Source organism: Lipotes vexillifer, unplaced genomic scaffold, assembly GCF_000442215.2.
Source record: "Lipotes vexillifer unplaced genomic scaffold, Lipotes_vexillifer_v1.1 scaffold738, whole genome shotgun sequence".
Taxonomy (NCBI): Eukaryota; Metazoa; Chordata; class Mammalia; order Artiodactyla; family Lipotidae; genus Lipotes; species Lipotes vexillifer.
The window spans coordinates 1539905-1558679 of NW_006769699.1; the positions used below are offsets into that span (position 1 = coordinate 1539905).

The 18775-nt window shown below is 38.5% G+C and overlaps 1 protein-coding gene across 1 annotated transcript in view; it reads left to right on the plus strand.

The window, feature by feature from the left end:
• Positions 1-18775, plus strand: part of MYO3A (myosin IIIA) — a 176002-nt gene that overhangs the window by 24525 nt on the left and 132702 nt on the right. Inside the window, exons 5-8 of the mRNA XM_007445869.1 lie at positions 5734-5810; positions 9611-9756; positions 12502-12567; positions 15523-15678. Of these exons, the coding sequence (XP_007445931.1) occupies positions 5734-5810; positions 9611-9756; positions 12502-12567; positions 15523-15678 (445 nt within the window). The remainder of the gene's footprint in view (positions 1-5733; positions 5811-9610; positions 9757-12501; positions 12568-15522; positions 15679-18775) is intronic.

The following is an 18775-nucleotide window of genomic DNA, read 5'->3' on the forward strand; positions in this document are numbered from 1 at the left end:
TTAAGTGGGCTAGGCTTTTACAGAAAACCACCAGCCACCTCAGAGAATAAAAAGACAAGTGAGTTTGCAGATGTTATAAATGAAATACATTAGCAGTCACGGATGTATGATCAATCAATAAATAACACAACATCCCAGGAGGTAAACCCCTTTAGGCAAGTCAACTAACATCTGAAAAAGCAGTCCTCATTTGGAATAGAAAATGAAAGAGAGACTAAATTTAAAGGGCAGTACTCAGTTCTCATTTCTACAGATTTCTCTCTGGGGATCTTCATTTCTAATAGAATCGTTAACATTTCAATACCAAAGTACAGAATGTACTTCTTGTGACTTATTTAGACATCATTCTTACGACAGGAGTATTTTATGGCTTTCAATCTCTTACTACCCACATGCTCAATTTTAGACCAAATCCCCAATGAATAATGTAGGTCAAAGAGAAGTTGTGACTTATTTATTAATAACCCACTTTTGTAGCATCCAGTGAGGCAGGCACACCTGAACTTAAAAACTATGAAGTTCCCTTCATTCCTTCCTTTCTTCCAGAATAATTCAGAACAAAAGCCATTTGGTGGGCCCGAGAAAGCATGGGAGTCGGGGTGCAGCTCAGCAAGTGGTTTGGACCTGAAAGGGGTGAGGAAGGTGTCCACGCTGGGAGGGGAGGGGCAGTGGTGGCTCGGCTTGGGGCGTTGAGTCCCCGAGGAGGGGACAAAGAGAGCATTTGTCTAGCGGGATGGTGGTGACCCCAGTCAGGTTGTCAGAGCCTGAGCTGGATAAGTGTGTCTGCATAGGGGTCAAGATGGAGACAAGGGGTTGGTTACATAAAGGGGGCTTGATACCATCTGGAAGTATCCTGAGGACAATGGGAGCCAGGTTTCTTACTGTTAGAGATGAGAATTACAAATGTGGAAGGGAGAAAACTGAACCCCATGATGTTCGAGTGGAATTGGAGGTGTCAGTGTGAACTCATGGTTTTCAGTATATAGAGAGGCATATAAAAAGAAATATAATGTGATATACGTGTGTGTGTGTGTGTGTGTGTGTGTGTGTGTGTGTGTGTACAGGTTATCTGGCTATGTCCACTAAGAGAACTTGCAAGCTTGATGCCCCAAGAGCAAGCACATCAAACACCTAGCTCTCAGTTTTTAAATATAATTCTCCACTAATAGTAAGCAGGCATTCTTGGAGAAAAGCTGATTTTTTAAGGCTATACAAGATAAGCCTGGAACTTAATGTGCCAAAAAGTGAGGAACTGCCCAAGGAATGATGGAGACAATGTCAAAAGGACACAGAAGCCAAATTGAAGTGATTCTCACTGACCAAATCTGGGACAGTTTGAGCATTAAAATATGATAATAATGATGGTAACAATGATGTCCATTGAATAAAGTAGAAATCCATTAATTCATACTTTCATACTTACACACACAAATAGATGAATGGAAAAAAGCTAAAGCTTTTCTTTATAGAAGAATGCCAACTAATGAATATAGAAGGAATAATGAAAGTTTAAAAATTATCTTTTGGCAACCGTCATAGTAATAATTAATTCATCCAAAAACTTCAATGGATGCTAAACTAGTGGGTTAAGTTTTGGTTAAAAATAGGATATTTAGATAGTCTCAAAAAGCTCTGCATAAATTACTTAATTACAAAAGAGAAGGAGAAACTTTATAGGCGAGAAGCCTGGCAGACACAGACTTAATCAAGTAAGCAAAGTGAATATAACTACTGATGTGACAAATGGAAATCACATACCACCTGATAGGATACAAGGAGAAGACTTCCCTTCCATGATATTCCTGCCAAAAATATAATCTTGAGGGAATATCTGACAAATCCAAGTTTGGGAACATTCTACAAAATAACTAGCCTGAAATTCTAAAAAAAATATCAAGATCATGAAGTTCAAGGAAATATTAAGGAACTCCTCCAGATTGAAGGAGACCAAAGAGACATGACAACTAAACACACCACATGATCCTGGATTGGATCCTTTCATTGTTAAGTATATTTGGGACAATTGATTACTTTTTTTTTTAACAAATATTTCTTTATTTTTACAATTTTATTTTATTTTAAAAATTTATTTTATTTATTTTTGGCTCTGTTGGGTCTTCGTTGCTGCACACGGGCTTTCTGTAGTTGCGACGAGCAGGGTCTACTCTTTGTTGCGGTGTGCAGCTTCTCATTGTGGTGGCTTCTCATTGCAGAGCACAGGCTTCAGGCTTGCATGCTTCAGTAGTTGTGGCATGCGGGCTCAGTAGTTGTGGCATGCGGGCTCAGTAGTTGTGGCTCGCGGGCTCTAGAGCGCAGGCTCAGTAGTTGCGGTGCTCGTGCTTAGTTGCTCTGCGGCATGTGGGATCTTCCTGGACCAGGGCTCGAACCCGTGTCCCCTGTATTGGCAGGCAGATTCTTAACCACTGCACCACCAGGGAAGCCCATCCTGTTGCCTTTTAAAGTAATTTAAGTCAGTCATTCTTGAGAGAATTTTGCATTTTTCTACCTTCTTAGCTAATTTTCTTGTGGGAATTTATGTTAAGTAAAAATGCCATTTGTCCTCAGGAGACTCATTTTTCTCTCCAGCTAAAGTTTACTAACCTGAAAATGAGCATGTTAGATGTTATGACCATTAAGTTGCCTGCTAGTTCTGAAGTAGTTGGTTGTGTTGGAAAAATGATCTTCAGAGTTAGCAGTCATTGCAGAAGCATTCAACAAACGTGATTCGGTCAAGACCTTCCTCTGCTACTCTTTCATAGGTGTGTGTCCTGTTTTTAATGTGATAATTATCCAATATTCTCAGACGCAAGGGTTTCTTATTCTACCTACTTGCATTTTTCCTTTTTCACTTATTTTGAGACTTTTTGTTTTTCCTTCTTCACATTCTGGGCTGAATTTTTCTTGTTTCCATTCAGTTTACAGGAACCAGGTGTAAAACAGTCTTTCTGCAGGATCCCAAAGGACTCTAAATGTATGAGACTCCATTAGCATTGTAATGCATTATCCCAGATATCATTGATGTGCAGAAATATCCATTACTTATTATGAAATATTCATAATAGTTATTATTTTAGTATCATCCTTGAAAATTATCTTTATATATCTCATAATGTGTATATTACTATACTAGGAAATATGTAGAAAATAGTCTGTATCTATATTGAGTATGCTTGCTCAGAAGTTTCTTATTGTTTGGAATGTGTGATCAAGAATTTTGGAGGCCAAACTTTTGCTTTAAAAAATTCTTAATTCGTATTAATATAAAACCTAATAACTCTTAGACTTTGTAAACTCATTATTATTGACCATTACCCTTGTTAGTTTGCTCCTTTATATGTAAAATCATTAGGTTCTTGTATCAGTCAGAGTTCCTTGATTGTAGGCAACAGAAACTTAACTCTGACCAACTTAGGCAATGCTACAGAAAATGGCACTGAGTGGCCTACAAAGCCTAGGGAGAAGCTGGGCAATCCAGCCTCCTAGGAAGGGGCTCTGGCATCCCTGGACCTCCAGAGCAGCATCACCTGGGCTAATCCTTAGATCCTCAACACTGGATGACTCACCCTAGTCACTGTAGTCTAGTCACTCTAGTGTCTCCACTCAAGATTCACATTTCCAAGAAGTCTGAATGGTCTATCTTGGGTCCTGTGCCACACCCTAAGACACTCTTCTTAGCCTCCTTCCCAATATATTTCCTGTGGAGTATGGAGGGATGGTCCTTTCCTGACATCCATATCTATAAATTCAGATGCCAGGGCATGACTGCTTGCTGAAAAATGCCAATTCTAGCGACATCATATTTTCTTTATCTTCAGAAAGAAGAAAAATGTATTAAATGATTAGTCTAAAGAGTCACTTTCTTACCAGGAGCAAAACTTCCGATATTTTACTCAGTTGTGGTTTTTTTCTACCCCCTTTACATTTTGCTTAAATGACATTTGAATTCTTAAACTACTTTTATGAAATTGAAACAAAAATGTTCACCGAGGGTCAAATATAATTTTCAGTTTTTTCATAAATAATTATAAGCCCTTAGAATAAATTTTAGTAGATTTATAATCAATTTTCAGTTAAATTTCTTTTAAAATCTATTTACTTTTCCTACTAATATAAATAAATTACTGTACTCTGATACAATAAAAGTCAAGCTTAATCATTCCTCCCTTTAATTCATAGGAAAAGACAAGATAAAATGTTTAGATTTATACATAATTTTTCTGAAAGGTAAAATACCTGGAGTAGAGATAGAGGTAGAGGATGCATTTGGGAGAAATGTGTATTAAATGTTTATTCCCTTTCTTCAGATCATGTGTTAGGAAATATTCAAGGGAGAACCTTCAGTCACAGATTAGATAATTTCCTTTGAATTTCAAAAATGATTTCATGAGGATATTTTTTTCTGTCAAATGATAAGCTTTTTTAAAGGCAAAATGTGAAGGCCGTAGATGAAGATTCCACTTAGGACAAGATTAATACATTAGTGGAGGAGCTCCTTGAGGGACGAAATTAATATGGAACCAAAACATACTGCCTAGCCCTCTGCTCAAGTATGTTTCCACCAGTGAAATGCCCTTTTGGCTGAATATGGCCTTTGATTTTCATGACAAAGTATCATCTTGGAGGAATCATCTTGAAGGAATCAAATATATCCAATTTTAAACCTCAATTAGTGCCTTTGTTCTACTTGGCCTATAAGATTAAACAGCTAGAGCCTAAGATAAATGTGACACTGGGAGGTACTCTTCAAAACAGGGACATCAAGGAGTTCAAGTCCACGATTTGGGAATAACCCATCAAGTCCAGAGTAGGTCAAGGGAAGCAGCACCATGCAGCCAGAGGAGCAGAGTATGAAACGTGAGGAGGGAGACTATGCTCTGGATTTTCCTGAGTCCCTTATGATTGTATCTAACCAGGTGGAATTAATGAGATGACATGATTGAAATGTTTGGTTATGCCTTTTCATTGTAATCCTTCTGTGTATAATTCTCTAAAGGAAAAGAACTGATTCTGTTGATGGTGTTGGTTTACATAGATGTAGTTAATTTGAAATTTCCGGTCAGCTGTGATTTGTCCCAAGTTGACAGATGGAAAATAATTTTATCCACATTCACAAGTCACCTACTATGTGCATACCACGATATAAAACATTCTCAAATTCACCAGAATTTAGTAGTGCAGAGAGGGAGGTGGGAGTGGAGAGAGCCTACCATTCAAATCATAACTACGTGCCAAAATACGCAATACAGACAAATAGTCTAAAATCTAGAAGGTCAAAAGATACAGAGGTTAGTATGATGGGGAGCAGATTAAGTCAACAAGGGGGCACTAGAACTTGGAATGGGGCTTTAAGCCTGGGTACGTCTGGATATGAGAAGTAGATAATAGGAGGACCCTTGTGTATCTTGGCTATGTAGACAGCCTGACTTAGGATACTTTAAGGTGAAGTTCAAGTCCAATGGCTTGAACTTCAATCTGTTTTATATATAATAGTTGGTATCTGCTAATCCCAATCCCATTTTACAGATCTTTAAATTAACTAAGTGTGGGGCAAAGTTTGTGTTTGATCAGAGCTCACAATACGTGGAATCAAAAGAACTAGGGTTTGAGTCCTGATTCTATCCAAACTGTAAGGGAACAGAATTTTAGTATTAGTTTGTAAGCAAATTTATTGCAGTTGGAATCTCCTTACCTGAGTAATGAATGCAAGAAGTAAATCTCATCTCTTCCTTCCAGGCGTGTCTGCACAGCTCACCAGCACCTGGCACCGTCGGAATACATCCGTAGGAACGCCCTTTTGGATGGCTCCTGAGGTCAGTTAGAGTTTTGAGGGAAGCAAATGTAACATTTGATCCTTTCTGAGTTTCCTTTCTATGCATACTCTAGCTCCATATGTGTTTTTGGAATATACTAGAAGAAAATGTCAGTTGTGTTGTTTTTCTGTGACATATTTACATGTGTGAGGAGGGACATGGGAGATAATAAATGGGCTGTGAGCAAATATGTGAATAAATGAGGGATTGAATGAATGAGTCACAGGAGGTAAAGAGAAACTACAGTTGAACAACACAGGTTTGAACTGCGGGTTTGCTTATACGCAAATTTTTTTTCAATAAATATAGTACCTGTGTTTTCATTTTACAGATTGTTTTTTTATTGAAGTACAGTTGATTTACAATGTTGTGTTAGTTTCTGCTGTACAGCAAAGTGATTTAGTTTTACATGTATATGTTCTTTTTCCTATTCTTTTTCATTTTAGGTTATCACAAGATATTGAATATAGTGCCCTGTGCTATACAGTAGGACCTTGTTGTTTATCTGTTTTTATATAGTAGTTGGTATCTGCTAATCTCAATCCCATTTTACAGATCTTTAAATTAACTAAGTGTGGGGAAAAGTTTGTGTTTGATCAGAGCTCACAATGTGTGGAATCAAAAGAACTAGGGTTTGAGTCCTGATTCTATCCAAACTGTGTCAGTTTCCTGACCTTGGGTGAGTCATTTATCAATTCCTCTGTTTTTGAGGCAGAGATAACAGTACATGGATTTTCGACTGCTCGGGGGCGGGGGGTGGGGGGGTTGGAACCCCTAACCCTGTATTGCTCAAGGGTCAGCTGTACTTGCAGCCTGAATTTTTCATTAAATATACTTTTAATTGCTTAGCATGCATCTCTCTTAATGATGTTTAGATTTTGTTTTTAACTTGGATAGAAATATAAAGACACCTGTCTTTGTTTAAGACCAGATTCAGGCCTATTAACCTGTGTTTATAGTAGCTTCCCATGTTGAGTCACTCTGCTTAGGGCCATATTGCACTTCAGGAGATTCTTTTCACCATCACCTTTGGGAAGTTGTAGAGAAACTGCTAAAATAGTTGAGGAAAAATGTTTTCTAGAGTCGCATCTTTTCTCCACAGTCACCGTTAATGCCTTTAATCCTTTTAATTATGTTCATCAGTAGAGAACATATGTTTGAAAGCTTTCTCTGCAACCTTTGGGAAAAGCTCTGCTATTTACCTACAACTCTAGCGAGTGAAGGGAGGAGAAGTAATTCAAATACTACATTAATATTTGCAAAATCGTAGCATTAAATTTTCTTGAGGATTAAGTCGTGGTGTACTGTTCCTACTTTAATACTAATTCAGTCACTACTTGCAAAAAAAAAGTTAAAATGTAAGTGCAATGTAAAACATGGAGAAAGGATAAGTTAGCTTAAGAAACTTTAAAAAATTCCAGTGGATTCAAAAATGTTTTGAACAGGGAGAACATCTTAGAATAAAAGTAGAAAGTATAGTCATATAAGCAAAAGCAAAATTGAATAAGAGTATCTCAAATAAAAATGCTAAAAAAAATTGAGTAAGAAAATCTCAGGTGAGAGTTTCTTCTGATATATTACTGTTGTTTTAAAAGCTTATGGAAAATTTTCAAAGTGAAAAATTAATAAAATTTAGCTATAATACCAAGCTTTGCATCTTACCCACATATATGATTAATTACTATAAAATACTATAATATATAAAGCTAAATGTTTAATATTAAATAATCATCTAGCTTTATATTTTTCATATGTTAATTTATAGCAACAAAGCCAGTATTATATTTTAAGTATGCCATTCAGTAAAAATAATTTTGATTAGTAGATCTTGGAACCAGTATATGAGGAAAATGAAATATTTTGATCTATCTAAAATTGAATTACCAAAATAATAAATAATTTAATAATTAAAATTGATACTTCTTACTATGCAATTACTAGACAGGCATTTTACTGATAAGTCATTATTTATTATTAATAAGCCTACTGTAGCACAAATAGGGTTTGAAAGTTCTTTCCTGCTCGGCAAACCAATGGATATTATCTAAAAGAGAAAGGTTCCCTGTGATCTTTTCAAACTGTCATATAAATATATGTTCAAGATTTTGCACATCTTATATGCATCTCCCTGTAATAAGCATTTTCCAACTTTTGAATGATTGGCAATATTTCAGTAAATTTCCACTTACCTAGAATTGTTGAAGAATGTCAAATTGCTATGAATTAGAAAACAATAAGGTAAACAAAATTGTTCAAATTGATTAGCAGTTGAAAAGTGAAATTCTTGATTTGACATTTTTTCAGTTAAATTCTAGATCAAAGGTAGCATTTGTTGGTTATGTAAAGCCATCCTTCCCAAACTGGAGTATGTGTGTTTCACAGTGAAGGGGACAGGAGAGACAGTAGCTGTGCTGGGTGACCATGTAACTTACTGTCCAAGCCAGGACACTTTGGAGAGTGAAAGGGGATAGTATTTATAATGACTCTAGGGAAGCGAGCATAAACCTAGAACATCATGGGCAAATTGGGGCATAAATTCATCCTCTGTGCCAACACAGGGATTTTTTTTAACGTGTTAAGCTTGATGTTAAGTAGAGTCAGAAAGATGAACTACGTTCCAGACAGGACCTTAGATTCCTTTCATTTTGCATATCATTTTATAGTACTGTAGTTAAATGATAAAACTCTAACCTGCCATCATCCCCAAATCATTTTTTGTCTTGTGAGTTGGCATTCACAAAATGTAAAACTTTTTAAAATATAAAAAATAGTTTTAAAAATTTAAAGTTGAATTTTCTTTTTGTTATCACTGATGTTACAATTATTATTTGCAGCCTGTCTGTATTTATACTTACACATTTAGAAATAAATTGTGAAGTGACTGTGTAATAATTCTTCTATGTTAACACTATTTCATGATACTGCAAAAAATATTCCCCCCTTTTTTTCTTGTCTCTTAGTGACATCCTTTGATTAGTGGAATTTTTAAAAAGCTGGTTGTAGCTTTACTATTTAGTGTGCTCCCAGATAACTGCTGATAAAGCCTTACCAATGTTTATTTTTCTCCAGTTTATTTTTCTCTTATTAATGGCATAAGCCTTTTTGCATTTCTCCACACTTGTCTCATTCTTGCCTTCTAGTTGTCAGAAAAGATCGAGGCCATTTGACTAGACTGCTCTCAAGCTTATTGTCGCGGGCCTCTCACTGTTGTGGCCTCTCTTGTTGCGGACGGAGCACAGGCTCTGGACGCGCAGACTCAGCGGCCATGGCTCACGGACCCAGCCGCTCCGCGGCATGTGGGGTCTTCCCGGACCGGGGCACGAACCCGCGTCCCCTGCATTGACAGGAGGACTCTCAGCCACTGCGCCACCAGGGAAGCCCTTCACTTCCTTCCTTCGCTTTTTATTTGTTAAAGATGTATTCTTTATCTTTGCTGAGATGAATGACTCTTTTCACTCATCAAATGTTTATCAAGTGACTATCATTGCACAGGTGTTAGCTGTGTATTTGATTACATCCCTTCCCATGGGGGACACTGTTTCAGTCCCCTTTCTGTTTTGCATTTTCAAAAAGTTTTTTTCATAGGTTTCTCCTCATACTTGCAATCCTGCTAAGATATTCTCTGTTCTCAGAAGAAAACTACTGCTACTAATTATAATTTGAGCTTTTACTCCCCTGTGTTACTGCCTTTGCTCGGAGCTCTCAAACCTCATCAGTTTGAACTCTTACACATTGTTCTAAGCATTTTGCTACGTGCTTGTTAAAGTCACAAACTTCATTTTTCTTTCATTTTCTACTAGGTGATTGCATGTGAACAGCAGTTGGATACAACTTACGATGCCAGATGTGACACGTGGTCCCTGGGGATCACGGCCATTGAGCTTGGGGATGGAGATCCTCCACTGGCCGACCTCCATCCCATGAGAGCACTCTTCAAAATACCAAGGTCAGGGGTCTCTCACACTGGGTCCATCTGTCTTCCTCTAGCCACTGAGTGCTCGTCAAGCTCCTCATGGAAATACCCAGATATATTTCAGCAGGTTGGGAGCACAGTGGCCTGGAATGTCATGCTGCTTCTTCCGAGACACTCTTTTTGTTCCATAGTTTCATTTCCCTGGTCTAAGTAAAAGAGCTTTCTCTTGGTACTAAGTGTGTCTTTTTTTCTTTGGCAAGGATTTGCGCTCAGAAAACAGCAGTTCCTGCCACTGTTGATCCACTCCCAGATTCATCAGTGAGGCTCCCGGGTCCACAGTCAATGTAACAGTGATGTGCCTCATTTCACTCTGTCAATCTAGTAATTTTTTTACTACTTGCTAATACTTCCCTTTGTTTAGAACTTTAAGATAATAGTATTAAGAAAGTTAGAAATAAAATTTATTGATAAAGTAATGATTTCAAATTTGTTAGTGTTTTGAATGTATTAATATGAAACACTAAACTTAGAAGAATAATCTCTTTGGAGCCAGGAAGATGCTTTTCTATGGAGACCCCTCCCCTTCAATGTGTGTATTGACAGACTTTCCCCTGCTGACCTTATCACTAATTAAACACTGTTTTATATATGCTTTGGGTAGTTCCTAGATATTTCAGAAAACTGATGTGAAAAAACTGCCTCTTTTTATTATGAATGTGTTGTCTTTTGAAGACTTTCTTAAGGATTTTGCTTGGTACCTTAATTTTAGTGAAATGCACACAGAGAGGGCCTGTTGTGACAGGGGTCCAAGGGCAGAGAGGGTAGTGTATGTTACAGTTTGTTACCGCATTCTCCATTAAATAAATTGTGTGGTCCTAATGCCTATAGAACACTGAATAATATGTACAAAGCCCTGGTGGGGAGTGGTTCCGGTCATAAAGAAATAGTGCCAATATGACCTATTCATTTCCAAATAGATCTGTTTGGAATATTTGGCATGTAGTTAAATTAGTATAGGACTAAAGCATTTGAATTTGTTTTTAACTTTACCTTGGAATTTTCTGTCCTGTCTCTATGTTCTGAATTATAATACCTTAGAGATAGATCATCCTTTACATAACAATTTCAGTGTATCTCTCAGGTCTTACTGTTTGTAAAATATATTGCTTACTTGGTAAGTGGGGAAGCAAGATTACAAAAAAGAGCAGAGGGACTTCCCTGGCAGCCCAGTGGTTAAGACTCACTCTGTGCTTCCACTGCAGGGGTCGCACATTCGATCCTTGGTTGGGGAACTAAGAACCCGCACGTGGCACTGTGCAGCCAAAAAAAAAAAAAAAGGCAGAAAACCTGCTCTATACCAAGTCAGACATTTCATTAAATTTGAGGAAAACAAACAAAAATATCTGTGTATCCTAATTCCTACTGTCATTCAGTATGTAAGATGAAGCACTATTCTTCCTGAGCCATTTAAATTACGGTTTAAATGACCATAGTTAGCCTAGTGTCACTACTCTTGGTGATGGTACCACATGGAGGAAGGATGCTACTGTTGATACATATTGTACCTATGGGCAAGGTACTTCTGGAAGCTGCACCATCTTAGTTATCTCTTATTACGTCTACCACCAGTATTTCCCTGAAATGGAATTAAGAATACTGACTGTAGAAATGAGAAAAAAGGGGGATCTGAAAAGCTACCCAGTTCTGAATGTCCTAAAATCATCAAAACCTTGTTATACTCCAAGATACCGATAAATCTCTTAGAAAGGAAAATTTCAGGAGAACAAGAAGCAAAGCAAGATCGTTGCAGAAAAGAATTACTTATTTTAATGTGCAAATCAGCAATCTTCCAATAGTCCTAGGGTTGTAAAATGAGCTGTAGGCGTGATCTAGGGTGGATGAGTAGCTGTACTTTTCTTTAATGAGCCTGTACAGACTGTACATTAGTTTCGTTATAAGCTATTTAAGGACTAATGCAGAGCTGGAGACAAAGTATTTCCATTCCACTAGTGAAAACAAGGAGCTGTTGGAATTAACATAAAGCAGTACTTCAGCAAATTCAACTATCGTGGTTGATCCGTGTTGCTTGATTACAGTTAGGTCAGCCTCATTTTCAAATGATGTTCCTTTGTATTCATGAATATACCAAAAAAAAAGAAAAGATTCGTTCAGCTTAAAATGAAAGGAATTAATAACAGAATCTTCTAAGTGGCATTCAGAGCTTTATTGCTAGTCATATTGTCCGGTTCCTTACTTGTGTAACCTTGTTTCTGGCCCTCTACCCAGTAACAACAGAACAAGTCGTAAAGGCATTCTACTATAAAGGCCCCTCTATGCTGCAGTTTCCTCCATATTTTGAACACTTCTCTTTTCAGGTCACCTCTGTGTATCCTGAATATTCCTCAGAGATTTCTGCTGGACTCAAAAGAAAAAAATCTTCTCCCCAGTAGTCATTGTTTCTATTCGGCTAAGTATTTATGTTTTCCTCTAGGGCTCTCAGTTCAAAGCAAGAAGCTCCGTTCAAAGAAGAAAAATTATCAGCTAGAAAAAAATGTGTCATATATTAAGTGCTTTCAGAGAAACAAGGAAACTGTCATTCCATATAAAGAATGATTAAAAACTAATTATCTGTCTTTAAATTGGAAAATGATGGTAATGCTTCATTATACCTGGCAGAATCTTAATGCAGCAATGACATTAGTCTGGCTGGCTCTGCCTCTTAATTTTTATCGTTACTGACCAGTGTGCACAATCCAACCTTGTATCTTATTTTTCTAGGAATCCACCCCCCAAACTGAGGCAGCCTGAGATATGGTCAGCAGAATTCAATGACTTCATCAGCAAGTGAGTAATAATAGAGTCTTTTAAAAGAATTAATGAGATCCCGTCCTGCTGTAACTTTGAGATGTGCTTTTTATAACAATTCCTCTGTGCTTCCGAATCTCCTCCTTATCTATTAAATAGCCCCAGAAGTTTCCATGATTTTCTTCAAAACAAGCATTTGTAGCGTCTTCTGAATGTTCAGTGAACCCATTATTATTCTGATAATGATCTCAGGGTCTTGTTCGTTCACTTATCGATAGCTGTGCTTCTGCAGACATTGCATCGTCCATGAACCCATTCTTCTGTCCACCTGCCCTTTGCAGCCTCACTCTCAGCATGTCCCACCTTCTAACCCATTGTCTGTTCAGTCCGTTTCTTAGCCCTTCATTTATCTGCATCGCTAATTCCCATCACAGGGAAGTTGTCATTGCACTTGGTGAGTCAGATAATCATACAGATAAAATGCTTATATGTTTGAAGTTCACTTCTAATTTGACAGATATTTAGTACAAGTGCAGTGCCTCCAGACAATTGACTAGAAGCTATGAGTCAGCCATTTCTAAATCTGTCCATGAACTTTTTTCAGAATCTTTATCATGACTTCACCTTGAGAAAATAAGGGAAGGGATGACTGCAAGTTGTAAATGGGAGAGGGGGGTCATTAAGCTTTTTTTTTTTTTTTTGCGGTACGTGGGCCTCTCACCGTTGCGGCCTCTCCCGTTGCGGAGCACAGGCTCCGGACGCACAGGCTCAGCGGCCATGGCTCACGGGCCCAGCCGCTCGGCGGCATGTGGGATCTTCCCGGACCGGGGCACGAACCCGCATCCCCCGCATCGGCAGGCGGACTCTCAACCACTGCGCCACCAGGGAAGCCCGGTCATTAAGCTTTGATGTGTCAAAGCTCACTCAGAAAATGTAAAGAGGGCAAAAAAGTAGAGGAACCGGTCATCCTTGTCCATACTCTGCTATCACTGGTTTTCCTACCAAGAAAATCTGCTTGTTTCTATAAAGAGAGTTATTTAAGGGTTATGAAAATACAAGAAAGATCGATAATCTGCTTTTCCTTTTAGTTTTCACTTAAATAGTCTTTACTGAGTATGTACTATGCACTGCAGAATAGTTAATAAACTGCAGTCGAATTTCACAGGCCTCTCAGGAGAATTGTTCGTAGCTTTGAAGGGCTCCCCACGATTCATAGCCATGCCCCGTGTTCGCAGATCCTTCCGTGTAAATCCTCAATGGGACGTGGTGACTTTGACATACTCGGCACAGTTTCACCTCTGAGCAACATTTCCTGGTTTCCCCCAAGCAGTTAGGACTCTGCCCTGGGAGCTCTCCCGTCCTTTGTTCCTCTTCCTCTAGTAGCATTTCCTCGTTTATTTCACCGCCGTTTAGAGGTCTTTCTCCCTCACTAGCCAGTAAACAACTCCAGGGCACCGAATGTGCCTTACTTGTCACTGTAACTCCGGTGTCTAGCAGAGTGGCTGGTACACATCAATTATCTGATAATGTTTTACCTGAATAAAATAACCTCCTATGTGACTAAACTCAATACGTAGGTATGAGTGCTGCAGGTGGCAGAAATCGACATATTCTCTGAAACTAAATGAAAACGAAGAGTACTTGTTCTTATTTTCAGACATTGTCATCCTCATTCCTTAGCATCTTTTAGCATCCCTGGGTAGTATCTTTTTAGGTAAGCCCAATAGAGTAAGTTGCCAAATTCTCATCCCAGGGGGATTAACAATGCACATGAGAAATGGCATGGGTCATATCAGGCATGGGTTCCTTCTTTTTTCTTTTTTTCTACCCCCAAATGGCAGCCCCACTCTGACCACTTTTCTCATAATCATAGATCCTCAGAACCTCAGGGTTGGAAGGGTATACAGAGCGTAAATCCTTCTTGAACATGTGCATCGAGGGGCCATCCAATCAGTAAACCCCTAATAAAAATAATCCTACTTCCCAATGTAGTCCTCTCCATCTTTGATAAGCCTAACTATCAAAAAGTTCTCCCTTATACTGACCAGAAATCTGTGTCTCTCTTCATTCTCCCCATTGATCCTAGATTTTTTTGTCCCTTGTGACTGAAAACTAGTCTAATCCCTCTTCCAAATATCTGAAGACAGTGGGTTAAACATCCAGTGTTTGTTCCAGTGTTCCTCCTGTGATGCCGTTTCAGGTGCTCTCACCTGGTTGATCCTATCAAGAGGTGTGGTACGCATTTGTACTTCTCCTGGAGGACCTCAAAAAACATCCACTGGCATGGGATTTAAACATCCTCAGCACATAAGCCCTCACAGATGGGTTAGCAGTTTTATCACGTAGGAAGAAATAGATCAATTGAGAAACCTTTAAAAGCATTAGGGGGGCTTCCCTGGTGGCGCAGTGGTTGAGAGTCCACCTGCCGATGCAGGGGACGCGGGTTTGTGCCCTGGTCCGGGAAGATCCCATATGCCGCAGAGCGGCTGGGCCCGTGAGCCATGGCTGCTGAGCCTGCGTGTCCGGAGCCTGTGCTCCGCAACGGGGGAGGCCACACAGTGAGAGGCCCGCGTACCGCAAAAAAAAACAAACAAAAATTACAACAAAAAAAAACATTAGGGAAGGGAAACTGAAAAGTTTGTTTTAATTCTAGGTAAGCATTAAAACTGTAATGACTACATTGTTGTTTACCTTTAGCTACTCACTTGTAAAGGAGACTTTGCAATGGAGACTGAGTTCAGTTATCACTCTGCAGTAATGCTTACCGGGAGGCTAGGGAAGGGGATTTAGTTCGAAGTTGATATTACTACGGCGTGATCTCTCACAGATTAATTCATCATATTACAGCTCTAACATTGTTTGAGATATGCGTCCTGGGCTGAGCATCAATGAAGAACATCATTCCATTGTGTTAGAGCAGTTTTTAGGACTGTGAATGATAAATGCAAAACTCTAACTTGTCTAATAATGGCATGTTCCTTTTTGCCAGTGCAGGTGCTTGACTAAAGATTATGAAAAGCGTCCAACAGTGTCAGATCTTTTACAGCATAAATTCATTACTCAAGTTGAAGGCAAAGATGCGATGTTACAAAAACAACTCACGGAATTTATTGGTATTTACCAGTGCACGGGAGGCTCAGATAAGGCCAGGTAATTAAATAGCACCTTCACTCCAAAATCCAAAGATCATCTAAAGAGTCTGACAATTTTATAATGCAATGGTTGTTAAGGTGAGAAAAGAACTCCCTGGTTTAATGATTTAAATTCCCTGGTTGTGGTTTGGAGATAAAGCGGTATTTGAATGAAAAGTGAATGTCACATGTTGAGTTGCATCCTGATATGGTAAAACTACTGGCAGCATTTTTTTTCTTTCTTTTTGAATTTTATTTTATTTATTTATTTTTATACAGCAGGTCCTTATTAGTCGTCCATTTTATACACATCAGTGTATACATGTCAATCCCAATCTCCCAATTCATCACACCGCCACCGCCCCCCACTGCTTTCCCCCCTTGGTGTCCATATCTTTGTTCTCTACATCTGTGTCTCAGCTTCTGCCCTGCAAACCGGTTCATCTGTACCAGTTTTTAGGTTCCACATATATGCGTTAGTATACGATATTTGTTTTTCTCTTTCTGACTTACTTCACTCTGTATGACAGTCTCTAGATTCATCCACGTCTCTACAAATGACCCAATTTCGTTCCTTTTTATGGCTGAGTAATATTCCATTGTATATATGTATCACATCTTCTTTATCCATTCGTCTGTCCATGGGCATTTAGGTTGCTTCCATGACCTGACTATTGTAAATAGCACAGCAGTGAACATTGGGGTGCATGTGTCTTTTTGAATTATGGTATTCTCTGGGTATATGCCCAGTAGTGGGATTGTTGGGTCATATGGCAGTTCTATTTTGAGTTTTTTAAGGAACCTCCATACTGTTCTCCATAGTGGCTGTATCACTTTACACTCCCACCAGTAGTGCAAGAGGGTTCCCTTTTCTCCACACCCTCTCCAGCATTTGTTGTTTGTAGATTTTCTGATGATGCCCATTCTGACTGGTGTGAGGTGATACCTCATTGTAGTTTTGATTTGCATTTCTCTAATAATTAGTGATGTTGAGCAGCTTTTCATGTGCTTCTTGGCCATCTGTATGTCTTCTTTGGAAAAATGTCTATTTAGGCCTTCTGCTCATTTTTTGCTTGGGTTGTTTGTTTTTTTAATATTGAGCTGCATGAGCTGTTTATGTATTTTGGAGATTAATCCTTTGTCCATTGATTCATTTACAAATATTTTCTCCCATTCTGAGGGTTGTCTTTTCATCTTGTTTGAAGTTTCCTTTGCTTTGCAAAAGGTTTTAAGTTTCATTAGGTTCCATTTGTTTATTTTTGTTTTTATTTCCATTACTCTAGGAGGTGGATCAAAAAAGATCTTGCTGTGATTTATGTCAAAGAGTGTTCTTTCTATGTTTTCCTCTAAGAGTTTTATAGTGTCCGGTCTTACATTTAAGTCTCTAATCCATTTATTTTTATTTTTATTTTTTTAATTTTTTGTGGTACGCGGGCCTCTCATTGTTGTGGCCTCTCCCGTTGCAGAGCACAGGCTCCGGACGCGCAGGCTCAGCGGCCATGGCTCATGGGCCCAGCCGCTCCGCGGCATGTGGGTCATCCTGGACTGGGGCACAAACCCGTGTCCCCTGCATCGGCAGGCAGACTCTCAACCACTGCGCCACCAGGGAAGCCCTCTAATCCATTTTGACTTTATTTCTGTGTATGGTGTTAGGGAACGTTCTAATTTCATTCTTTTACATGTAGCTGTCCAGTTTTCCCAGTACCATTTATTGAAGAGATTGTCTTTTCTCCATTGTATATCCTTGCCTCTTTTTTCATAGATTAGTTGACCATAGGTGCGTGAGTTTATCTCTAGGCTTTCTATCCTGTTCCATTGATCTATATTTCTGTTTTTGTGCCAGTACCATATTGTCTTGATTACTGTAGTGTAGTCTGAAGTTAGGGAGTCTGATTCCTCCAGCTCCGTTTTTTTTCCCTCAAGACTGCTTTGGCTATTCGGGGTCTTTTGTGTCTCCATACAAATTTTAAGATTTTTTGTTCTAGTTCTGTAAAAAATGCCATTGGTAATTTGATAGAGATTGCATTGAATCTGTAGATTGCTTTGGGTAGTACAGTCATTTTCACAATATTGATTCTTCCAATCCAAGAACATGGTATATCTCCCCATCTGTTTGTATCATCTTTAATTTCTTTCAGCAGTGTCTTATAGTTTTCTGAGTACAGGTCTTTTGCCTCCTTAGGTAGGTTTATTCCTAGGTATTTTATTCTTTTTGTTGCAGTGGTAAATGGGAGTGTTTCCTTTATTTCTCTTTAAGAATTTTCATCATTAGTGTGTAGGAATGCAAGAGATTTCTGTGCATAAATTTTGTATCCTGCAACTTTTATCAGATTCATTGATTAACTCTAGTAGTTTTCTGGTGGCATCTTTAGGATTCTCTATGTATAGTATCATGTCATCTGCAAACAGTGACAGTTTTACTTCTTCTTTTCCAATTTGTATTCCTTCTATTTCTTTTTCTTCTCTGATTTCTGTGGCTAGGACTTCCAAAACTATGTTGAATGGTAGTGGTGAGAGTGGACATCCTTATCTTGTTCCTGATACTAGAGTAAATGCTTTCCGTTTTTCACCATTAAGAATGATGTTTGCTGTGGGTTTGTCATATATGGCCTTTATTATATTGAGGTAGTTTCCCTCTCTGCCCACTTTCTAGCCTTTTTATCATAAATGGTGTTGAATTTTTTCAAAAGCTTTTTCTGCATCTATTGAGATGATCATATGGTTTTTATTCAGTTTGTTAATATGGTGTATCACATTGATTGATTTGCGTATATTGAAGAATCCTTGCATCCCTGGGATAAATCCCATTTGATCATGGTGTATGATCCTTTTAATGTGCTGTTGGATTCTGTTTGCTAGTATTTTTTGAGGATTTTTGCATCTATACTCATCAGTGATATTGGTCTGTAATTTTCTTTTATTGTAGTATCTTTGTCTGGTTTTGGTATCAGGGTGATGGTGGCCTCATAGAATGAGTTTGGGAGTGTTCCTCCCTCTGCTATATTTTGGAAGAGTTTGGGAAGGATGGGTGTTAGCTCTTCTCCAAATGTTTGATAGAATTCACCTGTGAAGCCATCTGGTCCTGGACTTCTGTTTGTTGGATTTTTTTTTTTTTT